Source organism: Schistocerca americana, chromosome 1 (assembly GCF_021461395.2).
Source record: "Schistocerca americana isolate TAMUIC-IGC-003095 chromosome 1, iqSchAmer2.1, whole genome shotgun sequence".
Classification (NCBI taxonomy): Eukaryota; Metazoa; Arthropoda; class Insecta; order Orthoptera; family Acrididae; genus Schistocerca; species Schistocerca americana.
In genome coordinates this window covers 1143873476-1143885574 of record NC_060119.1, presented here as the reverse complement: position 1 = coordinate 1143885574, position 12099 = coordinate 1143873476, and the positions used below count along the sequence as shown (strand labels likewise).

Genomic DNA, 12099 nt, shown 5'->3' with positions numbered 1-12099 from the left:
CAGGGACGGTGTAAGACGACCATTGTACATGATTTTAGAGGTTGCACTACTCAACAGGCGCATAACCACTGTTACAAAACCGCCAGGAAAACCCATGTGCTGAAGAACTGTCCGTAAATAGAAGTGGTCAACACGGTCGAAAGCCTGGCTAAAGTCCAGTGAAGCCAAGGCGCCAGGGAGACGCTGATGATGCGCTAATGCTATCATGTCTCTGTAACGGCAAAGGGCCGTACGGATGTTGTTGTCGCCTCCTAGGGAAGTCTGGTCGCAGGATGTGACGTAACGTGCGACCTTCTTGAGTCGCGATGCCAGTAGCCGTGTGAATATTTTCATGTCGCTGTTGAGCAAAGTAATTGGTCGATAGTCCTGGACCCTCGATAACCCGCGCGGTTTATGTACGGGGATAATAATTCCTTCTAGAAAGGCGCTCGGGACCACTGTCCTCGGTGACATCAGCTCTTGTGCGATTGCCGTCCACGTGGAAGCCAACAAATACTGAAAACTTTTATAAAATTCGATGGGTATACCGTCAGGTCCAGGAGACCTGTTATCGGAACCCGCCTTAATAGCATCTACCACTTCATCTGTGGTTACGTCGTCTTGGAGGTCATGCACAGCATCCTCCGGAAGAGTGTTCGTAGTGAGCTGAGCGACTTCTGTGATCGGTGCTGCAGAATGCGGTACGGCTGCGTATAGCCCGGCAAAATGAGCATGGAGAGCACGACCGATGCTTTGTTGGGTGTCGTGCAGGCGCCCTTCCACACCAGTGAGGACTTGGATCAGAGCTCGTCGTCGTCATTGTCTTTCCTGAAGGAGGTGGTACATCGACGGACGTTCTTGAGGGATTCGATTAGAAGCTCGAGAACGGACTACAGTGCCTTCCAAGTTACGACGCATGATCAAGGAGATCTGCGCCTTCGTGCGATGGACCATCGACTGCCGGGCTGGCGAGAAAGGCATCGTCGCACAGTCACGTAGAATGGTGTAGTAGAAGTGCAGGGTATTAGTTTGCCACGCCTTTAATTCCTTCCCAAAACTCATCAGAGTCTTCTTGAGGGTCGGCTTTGCACAAGAGAGCCACCATGATAAGGTGGAGTCATAGGCTTCTCGACGTTGGTGGCAGCGTGCCCACGCTTCTTCGACCATATGGCGACAGTCTGAGGAGGTCAGGTGAGCGACATTGAGTTTCCACAGACCACGACTATGCCACACTTGCTGTCGGGCGAGAGTGACGTCACAGAGGTATGCATAATGGTCTGAAAAGGCCAAGGGCCAGACTTCCGCATGACGTGTGCCATCAGCAAGGGAGCGGGTAACGTAGATGTGATCTATGCGGCTTGACGAGTGAGAGGTGTAGAATGTATAGCCCGGTTGAATTCCGTGGAGCTTCTTCCATGTGTCAACAAGTCGGAGACGGTCGATGACCACTGAGAGAGAGGCACAAGGGGAATGTCGCGGGAGTTGGTCCGCGGGCTCTTGTGTCGAGTTAAAATCCCCACCGAGTACCAAATCGTCCTGCGGACCGGTGAAGAGGGGTGTGACGCTTTCGGCAAAAAAAGTTTGTCGGTCATGACGGCGGCCAGTGCCGGACGGAGCGTAGATATTAATAATACGCACGCCGAACAGTGTGAGGGCCATACCTCGCGCAGTGGGGAGGTAGATGACGTCCTCTGCAGGGAGTCCGTCGCGTAGCAGGATGGCGACGCCGCTACCGGTATCGGATGCGGGGGAAACATGGGCGTTGTATCCGGTGAGAACTAGGAAGTCAGCCACAAACACCTCTTGTAAGAGTGCTATATCCACATCCGCAGAGTAAATAGTGTCTCTGAACATGGCCAGTTTGTGGGGGGCACGAATGGTGGCAAGATTCATCGTGGCGATACGATGTTGCTGCGCGCGGCCATCCTCAGTATGTGCAGAACGTGCGGTAGAAGTAGCCGGCAGGTGGAGACCCGCCGGTGGTCCCGCAGTGGTGATAATTACTGGCGGGGCGCCAGTCCCAGTGTCGCCGAGGTGGACTCCTGTGCAGACACGCTGGCAGTCTGTTCCGCTTCTTCTTCAACGTCATCGGCCCAGGAAGCTGACGACGTGGACATGTGACGGTCACGTACTTCCGTAACGGGTGTTGTGGATTCCGCAATATGAGTGGCAGGGGGACCGCCGTCATCATTCGTTGACAACGGCGAGGACACGTCCCTGGCTGGGAGAGTAGGCGTCACAGGAGGGGCTCCTGTTGCTGCCACATCGCGTGACTGGACGCAATGTGGGAGATCACCGTCAGACATCAGGTCGACATCTCGTGGGGCCATCTGAGAAAGGGCGTCATCGGAAGGCGTTCGTCGTCGTTTCCTGTGTTTGCGAGGCGACCGCTGTTTTCTGATGTGGCCTTCTGAATCAGAATGTGGTCGCCCGTCGTCTGACGCCGAACCCGTCTGGACAAAGGCAGACGTCGGCACGACACCGAGGTCGACGTCCATGGTTCCAACAGGAACATCGGTTTCGGCCTGCAAACCGGACGGTCCTGAAGCGAGCACTGGAGGTGACGCCGTGCTTGTGTCCTCGGCGCGTTGTGCTGCGGCGGGTGGCGTTGACGATGCTGCTGGCGCAATCGAGATTGGTACGACGGGGTCCTGTGCAACCTTGGCGTAGGTGATGGGTAAGGACGTGACCGTCGAAGCCTGGGTCTCTTCACGTAACGGCGTCTGTATTAAACGGCGGTGTAAGCATTCGGAACGTACATGTCCCTCCTGGCCACATCCTGCGCACGTTCGTGGCTGTCCATCATACATGACGATGGCCCTCACACCGCCAATCAGCAGGTACGATGGGACATGTTTCGTCAGCTCAATTTTTATTTGCCGGACGCCATTTAATACGGGGTAGGTCGTAAATGTTTGCCACTTCTCCGCGACGTGACCCAAGACGGTGCCATATGGTTGGAAAGCGGCAATGACCACATCCTGAGGCACCTCGAACGGGAGTTCAAACACCCGCAATGTCCGGAGACCGAATCCAGCATGGGCGACTGTCACAGCACCCATATGTCCATCAGAGTGTTTAAATTTTAGTCCGGTGGCATGACGGTGAATTATGTCATTGCAAATTTCCTCCGTCGACATCTTGATGTAGACAACACTTCCAGTGATGGAAAAATGTATGCCGAGTACGTCCTGGGGGTTCAAACGTAGATCCTCACGTATGAACTGTTCGACTTCGAAAGCTCTGGGTCGTGGATGTTCGGCCTGAAACGTTACTTTGATCTATTTTGGTAAACATTTTTGGAATGCAGTGATCAATAAATTGTTATATTTAGATTAAAGTTCAGTCTTGATCACGTTATGTCTGTTTTAATGAGTGATCAAGACTGAACTTTAATCTAAATGTTACTTTGATCGTTGCACGGCGGTACGAGTGCGCCATGGTGTACGTTAGTACTGGACTCGATAGATACAAACACCGCGACGCGGAAGTAAACACCGCCAAGAGCGGAGCGTCACACGGCGCGCGGAGCAGCTCCGCACGCTAGCACGGCTGCGAGCCGACTGACCACGGCGCTCCTTAGCTCACGGTGTCCTTGTTTTTGCCTATCTTGCGCACGGACTACTCAGTTTGTATATTTTGCTTATTTTTTTCATAGTTCCACACAACTTCTTCCTGTTTTCTCGATTGATCTGTGTTCCGTTTTTCAAGGCCTATCCACTGTGCCAACTTATAACTAAATCTGAGGGGGTGCGATGGGGAGGTTCCCTTGTTAGCTCAAACGTCAGAAGCGTGCTTCCTCACCGGAACAAACGTTCGGTGGGCCGCGAGCTCTCAGGTAAACTCTACCTGAGAGCTAGTACAGCTATTGACATGGTACACACGTACCGTTTATTTTACATTTTAAGCGAGTCCTTTGCCCTTTTGGGCGTTCTGTATTAATGTTGGACCATGCCTCTTTAGGCAGTTTGTAGTTTTAGTGTGTTCCGAAGAAGGCGTGGTTATCCTCGCCGAAACCTAGGTCGACATCCGGTTTCAATTTGCAATCGAGGGGGATTCTTTATAATCCTTTACTTTACGTATATGATCACAAACTTTTTGTCAACAGATTACCGGTTTCGGTCTATAATAACCATCTTCTGATCTGTTTTATAAAAACAATGTCCTATGGCAGCAGTACATTAGTTTCCTTCAACGACCATTTGTCACGATCAGTCACCACATACATCCGTCCGCGTTGTCACTTAGCAGATGATGTTTCTCCACTTTCCTTGTATGCGGTATAAATCCAGAATACGGTACCTCTTGAAACTCCAGCAACTTTAAGTATGGAAGCACCCATCATACAACCACAAACAGTTTGCCCACGTTCGATTTCACTCATCTCCAGCATAATCCACTCGCGACTACACAGACCAGTGGTTATGGTCACGACTATCATTTGTAACGTTTTGAGGAGATTCACAGGTGCCGTTCGTGGCCAAATACAACAGCACAACAAGCGGGTTTCGCTAGTACTTGCACTTAAGTTCAAGTATAAATTTCTCGCTGTGTTTCCAAATTTTTGTCCAACCACTGTATTTTATAAGGTCTTCACACTACTAATCGTGCATGGCGCATGAATTTCTCCTTTTTTTACATGTAAATAATTTGTTTTCTCTGTTGCATCCGATCTGCAGGTCAAGTGGCTGAAGGAGGAGCTAGGTTTCGACCACGCCTTTAACTATAAGACGGTGAACGTGGAGAAGGCGCTGAAGGAGGCCGCCCCAAATGGCGTTGACGTCTACTTCGACAACGTGGGAGGCGAACAGAGCAGTGCGGTGATTGCTAACATGCGGCACCGCGGCCGCATATCCGTGTGTGGCTGCATCTCCACCTACAACGCCACCAAAGTGGCCATGGCGCCCGTCGTCCAGATGCACATGGTCGGGAAGGAACTCAAGATGGAAGGCTTCATTGTGACCCGGTGGCTCGGCCAGTGGGACAAGGCGTTTAAGGAGATGGCACAGTGGATCAAGGAGGGAAAACTCAAATACAGGGAGACGGTCACAGAGGGCTTTGAGAACACGCCAGAGGCTTTCATCGGTATGCTCAGGGGCGAGAACCTGGGTAAAGCTGTCGTTAAAGTGTGACATCACTTGTCCGTGTAACAGGAATTCAAGAATTGGAGCACTATTTTAAGGAAACTGAGAGCAATCGCTTCTCCAAAACAGGCACATAATCTAGAGGGAAAGAGAGTCGCCAGCTTGTATTACAGTGGGTTTCCAGCCATATCACGACTTTTGTAAATAAGTGGGATTGTCGACTTCGTCAGACCTTTGTATCACAATTAATTTGTTATTTCTGTGTGGATATAAATAGAAACTTTGTAATAACACAGGAGTCGTTACTAATTTACCCCTCACACCACTTAAACCTACATTCTACATATACTATAATTTATTTATATTTTCTTCACCATTTATATACTCTTCCACTAAAACGACGTTTTCAAACAAACTTAAGGAGCGTAGTAATTACTTTTTAAGTGCTTTATTGCCTGGCACAGTCAGACGAGTTACGGAACAGTACAAAGCTTCATGTTTGAGGTTTGTGTTAATTCTTCACAAATGCTATTATCAATGTGATTTACAGTAGAACGTCGATTATCCGAACGTCGGTCAACCGAACGACCGCTTAACCGAACTGTGTACTCGCTCGCACCTGTTACTCTCCCACCCTACCGTCCATCATCCCCCTCACTCCCAAACTCAGTTTCCCACAGTAGTCGCCGCACTGGGCCACCGCTGGCGGAACATTGCTTCTAATGGGGCCTTCACAAGGCGCTGCTGACCGGCCAAGCCGCCAGTCGCAGTGTTTCAACAATCAGCACACTTCTGTAGGCTTGGCACTGGCAGTAGAAGTAGCGGCAGTATCAAAGCTGTTCACAGCAACAGCTGCGCCAGCTTAAGGCCTGGCCAGACAGAATCCGGCCTGCCGCTGCGACGGACGGCGCAGCGGTGGGCCGGACCCTTCAGCGGCCAGGGACGCCGCAGCTACTCTTGATGCGTCAGCTGCGTTACACTGTGGAAGGGGCCGAACCCCATTGTTAAGCTTGCATGCGTAGCGCGATTGTCTTGCGTTAGACGATTTGGAAGCTTCACGCGGGACACGTTATCTTTGTGCGAGTTCATTTTCTTTTTTTTTTTCTTTTTAATTGCAGAAATGAGTAGCTTGCACTAGCGATACGAAATGGCACCAAGAAGAGGAGATGTTGGGTAAACGACATTGATAGCAAGAGAGAAAGCTTAGGAGGATACCATCCTCTGTGTATTGATCTAGAGTCTGACGAAGATAGGTTCTTCAAATATTTTCGTATGTCGCGAGAATGTTTCGAGGAAATGCATCGCCTGATAAAAAGGTAGCACCGAGAAGTGCACAACGAACTGGAGAAAGCCAATTGATACAAGGCACAGGCTAACCATTTGTTTGAGGTACGTTTTACCGTTTGTAGCCTCTTTGTGCTTCAAACAGAAGTCATACAAATTATTCCATTTCAGTTTTGCTGTATCATATGGAAGGTTCGGCGGAAGAAAGTTCTATCTCACAACGTAGTTACGAGTGGAGTGATAAATTTATTTGCAGTGTTTCCGAATACAGCAAACGATAGTAACATATAGTTCCGTATGTCCCGCTAGAGAGACCTTTCTACTTAATAGTTTGTTTTGTTTCATGGTATTCATAACATTGCCATCGAATTTAAACAAACATATCTTTGGTCGTTAACTTATCCATTCGTTCTATCGGCATAACAGATTTTAATCTTTTCCAGATTCTTGACTACAGGCGACAGTCACCAGGCCATAGCTTTTTCTTTTCGGTTAGGACGTTCAACAGTCTCAGATATTGTGAAAGAAGTGTGCCAGGCAATATGGACTGTTCTACAGCCCAAGTATTTATTTACATACTCCTACAACAGAGATGTGGAAGAAATCTGAAGAAGGATTTCTAGAACTTTGGGGGTTTCCGGACTGTCTTGGAAGCATAGACGGAAAGTCTATCAGGTTAAAATGCCCGAAGGATAGTGGATCCCAGTTCTTCTGTTACAAACAGTTCTTTTAGCTAGTTCTCCTGGCGATCGTTGATCCAGACTACGGAGTTTACAGTAGTTGATATTGGAAGTTATGGGCATCACAGTGACAACACTATTTCTGAGAATTCAGCTTTCTATCAAGAGTATATCGAGGGCAAAAGTATTCTACCTCCAAATCAGGATCGCGTGTATCACACAAAAAGTTCTATTCTCTCACCTCCTCTGTAAGTCTTTGTGTGTCCATGATGCGTGCACTACGAGCTGCAAGACAAAAACCGCCTCACGCCGCTGCTTCGTGTGACAGCAGAGTTGAGTGCGCCAACAGAGGCAAGCAGCCGTTCCGGCTTGCGGCGAATCTGTAATCTGTGACGACCCGGCGGCGGCCGGTGCGGCAGGCCGGCTGCCGGTGCGGCAGAGCCGCACTCTGTGTGACCGCCGCCATACATACAGTAACGAGCGATTCAACAGTGCGGCCTGCCGGCTGCGGTTCAAGGCCACAGGCCGGACGGCCAGGCCGCATTCTGTCTGGCCAGGCCTTTAGAGTTGAGCCTTGCCGCTCCGCGCAGTTTGTAATACTAAAAGAGATGCCTGTTTTTATGAATAAATTTACTGTACAGTACTTGTTTTTGGCAAATAAACATGTACAGTTCGATTATCCGAACAAACAAACCAGTTTTCCGGACACCCATGTCCCCCAATTACTTCGGATAATCGACGCTCTACTGTATTAAGATATTTGCTGGTACGAATGAGATTGGGCTTTTGCGCTGAGGCCTTCAATTTTAAGTGGATAAGTTGTTAAACTGAATTTATTTTCGCTCACGTGGCTATTTTCATAATTTGCATCAGTTCCTTGTACTGGTGTTTGGTGAATAGCTGCTTTTGTATGGTGTTGATTGTGTTGCTGTGTGGGATTAAGGTGTACATGTTGGGCATCAAAAGATACCAGTTTTCACATTTTAGATCTATACATCTTATATATTGTGGCTTAATTCGGCAGAGTTTTGTATACTTCCGTTCTTCTCCATTTTTTAATGTGCAGTTAAATGTTAGGGAGTGGACTTTGCAATGTGGTGTGTTGGAGGGCTACTGGAACTGATTACTAGGCTCATGGGGCTATTGCTATTACGCAATTTGGGCTGAGACATTTTACGTTTTGAGTGTTTTTTGAGTTTCATTTGGACTCTAATAACTGGATCAGAATTTATTTCTTCAACAATGTATTCTGAAACATATCTTTGTTTTATTCATGTATTCTTTTACGTTTATGAATATTTATGTGTCATATTGTCATATTCTGTGGCTGTCTACTCTTTTCCCTGTAGCTTACTTTTTCTTTATTAACTTTATTGATAATGATTTTTTGTTTATCTTCCTGATTTTTTATATCAGTTTTCTTCCTTTTGATAAAGCCATTTACCTATGGAAGCGTTGACTATTTCCATGTACAGATGTGAGGGTTATAAGTGCCGATATTTTTGTTCATTACTGAGGACTGTGTAATGAACAACGTAACATCGGTATTTACTTCATTCACAGACTAATAATTATAACTTTCTGGAGTAGTATGTTTTTAGGTTGGGTAGTATCTCTGAGTACATGTGGCAATATCAAGCCACCAGTTCTTATTTTCCCCTGGACAGCAGGTAAGTTCTTGAAGTGTGGTCACGTGCAAGCAAATATTGTAAGTCTATACTGCCAGGTGTCGTCCACTTAGTGGTGAAGTTATGTCCATGCAGAAAATGTTAGGAAGTAAATTATTTAACATGTTTGCAAGAGGACTTTTAGACACAGGGAAGAAAGAACTATAACACTGAAGTGGGTAATTATTGGGATCCCAATGGTCACAATATCTCGGCTTGTACCCCAAACACACACACACACACACACACACATACACACACACACACACACACACACACACACACGTGCGCGCGCGCGCGCGCGCACTCATACACACAAGCGCGTGTGCACTTATTCTCTCCTGAACATATTTAAATTTTTTGTGTTTTCTGCTGTTGTGTTGATATATTCTTAGTTACCTTAGCTTCTTTCCCGATCTTATGGAATAAGAAAGTAATGTTGTAATGGTAAGTTGCTACCTGTAAGTTCAAACTATGTAGTTTTTATAGTTCAAACTTTTTTCATATTATTGTCTAATTTGAATATTTAATATTTACTTATAATTAAAGTTAAACTTTCAAAACGCTGTAGAAATAACACCACTTGTCAGAATGACGTCAAATTTCAACGGAATATTATCGGAGAAGGGGGAAAACGTATGGTATCAGAAAAGTAAATTGTTCAAAATTTAGCAGTAGATGGCATGGTAAGCATCATAATTTAATAGTGGTCGACTCCAAATAACAAACAAATTATACAACAATGCCTAAGGTGTACGTTTGACGTTAAACAAACAGTACTACTCAGTGTGGATGGGTGTACAGGTGTGATACTGCTAGTTACTTAAGTCAATCCCACACGGCAAGGCCATATCACATCGGATGGGAAAAATCGGTTTTTGATTGTCCTGAGGCCAAGAACCCCATGGAAGGCAACACTCACATCGGTTTTTAATTGACCCAAGGCCGAAAACCGCACAAAGAGCATGAATCAAAATTGAATCGGATTATTAATTTCCATGTGAATGGCTCAAAACATGTTCTGTATGTTGTCCACTGTTTTCTGCAACAAGTTGAAATCGAGGAACAGCATGTTCCACAACCGATAGAAGTGTTTCCGGGGTCACGTTCAGATTGTGTTGCGCAGTGCGTGCCTTCAATGCAGCTAAGTTTGCAATCGGAACACTGAACACAACATGTTTCAGACAGCCCCACAGCCAGAAGTCGGACGGATTAAGATCAGGTGATCGGGACGGCCAGGTTGTAGGGAAATGGCAGCTGATAATTCTAGAATTTCCGAAATGGCGCTTCAGTAGCTGCTTAACTGGATCTGCAATGTGCAGATGTGCGCCACCTTGCATAAAAATGATCCCATCCACATGTTCACGCTGTTGGAGAGGTAGAGTGACGTCGCCGCGCAAAATACACTCCTGGCGCTTACCAATGGCGATACAGGTAACAGGACCGGAAGCACCTGTCTCTTAGAAAGAATATGGCCCTATAATAAATGATGCCATAAACCCGCGGCACAAAGTGACCTTTTCAGGATGAAGTGGTACTGGTTGATTTGCGTGTGAATTTTCCGTTACCCATATTTGATCATTCTGTGTATTGACGTATCCTGTCAGATGGGCGTGGGGTTCGTCTGTCCACAAAATCCTCCACGGCCAATCATTGTCCACTTCCATGTGAGCAAGAAATCCTAAAGCAAAGGTGTCCCTTGCTGGCAGGTCAACAGGAAGCAAATCGTGCACGTAGGTAATTTTGAATGGATAGCAACGAAGGATGTTTCGTAGGATTTTACGCACCGTGCTCACGGGTGTGTCCAATTTTCGGGCAATTCTCCGTGCACTACGCGTTTGCACATCACCACTCATCTCCTCCTGCATTGCTGTGACCACTGCTTATACTGACGTCGAATAAAATCGTTTCCTCCCTCTACCAGGTTGCGCACCAAAAGAACCCGTCTTTTCGAATTTCCGAATCATTTTCTCCAGACCCAAGGCAGTCATCTTTTTTTTTTTTTCTTTATTGATTTTCAATTCCCCCCGAAGGGGGCGGGCCGGCAGCAGCTTACTACGCTGCTCTACAGCCTACAGACTTTTTTTAAATAAAGAAAGAAGAAAGGAACAAGGAAAAACAGGCGATAAAATGGCGATTTAAAGTGTAAAATGGCGTAAAATTGCGGAAAGTTAAAACAGAAAGCAAAAGGGGTTGGCAATGTAGATAAAAGACACAGGAATCAGACAAGTAACATAGTAGACACACAATTAAAAAACATGGTGACAGTCTGGTTTCTGTTCGCAAGTGATAAAAAGCACACCCAGCGACAGTATGATGGCTGTTCGCTACACTTCCCAAAAGGCACAACACGGTGCACGCACTGGAAAAACACACTGTAAAACACTGCACGAAAAAGGCGGCACAAAGATGGCACTCCCGATCCAAGGCAGATGGGGGGGGGGGGGGGGGGAGGGGGACCTGGAGTAGGTGGAAAAACAAGTAGGGATGAGAGGAAAAAACGAAAACGGGGGGGAAACCAAGGAGGGAGAGGACTAATAAAGGGGGAGGGCAGTCATCGGGCAAACACCTTTTTTCATACTCTTCAGTGTCCGGAACCTCTGCAGAGCACGTGTACACAGTCATCATTCTTGTAATACAACTTTACGAGCAGAGCGCTATCCTGCGTCGAGATAGTCATGGCGAACGTCGCATACGCGAAAAGAGGAAAAGCCTTGTACCCGGCGCGTTTATACCAACTTCAGTGTATCGCGCGTATGACAGGTGTTTTCGTTTACGTATTCTAACACATACAGCGCCATCTGTTGATCAATTTTCACACTATTTTTTTCCTCTGCCATATGTTTTCCACCTTCTCTTATAATATTGTGTTGAAATTTGCCTTCATTGAGACCAGTGGTGTTACCTCTAGAGCGTTTTGAAAGTTTAACTTTAATTATAATCACCCAGTTGATCTATAGATGTCTGTGCTCCTAACTTAGCTTTGTGATGCAGGGAAATGCTAGTTACTTTTACTGAAGTACAACTTGGACCTGAATGATTTTGAGTACACATTTCGTTGTTTTTTGCCTTGTGGAGTATGATGATGGTCATCTTGTAGGTGTTGTAGGGCGACAGTGGAAATGCTTGACAGGCAGTAATAACAATGTCAATTTCTGCAGCTTCTCTTCCTTAGTTGTTACTTTAATTATGTATGTCTCTTATGTAGATAAGAGTAAGACGTTATCCATCCTGGTGTTTCGTAACTTCAGGTCTGACTAAAATCGAAAGTAACGAAGTAACATTAGTGTGACCACCTGTCAAAAGCTTGAAAAGCCACTTTTGCAGCACCGATCACGGCAGGATGTTCAGGAAGAGAGTCATCTAGGTTCTGCAAGATACCGAGAGGAATGTGAAGTCATGCCG

The 12099-nt window shown here is 46.6% G+C and overlaps 1 protein-coding gene across 1 annotated transcript in view; it reads left to right on the top strand.

Moving 5' to 3' along the window:
* The window catches only part of LOC124551364 (prostaglandin reductase 1-like), a 42514-nt gene extending 37156 nt beyond the window's left edge, over positions 1 to 5358 (top strand). Inside the window, exon 3 of the mRNA XM_047126403.1 lies at positions 4659 to 5358. Coding sequence (XP_046982359.1) covers positions 4659 to 5111 — 453 coding nt within the window. The 3' untranslated portion in view covers positions 5112 to 5358. The remainder of the gene's footprint in view (positions 1 to 4658) is intronic.
* Positions 5359 to 12099: the final 6741 nt, after the last annotated feature.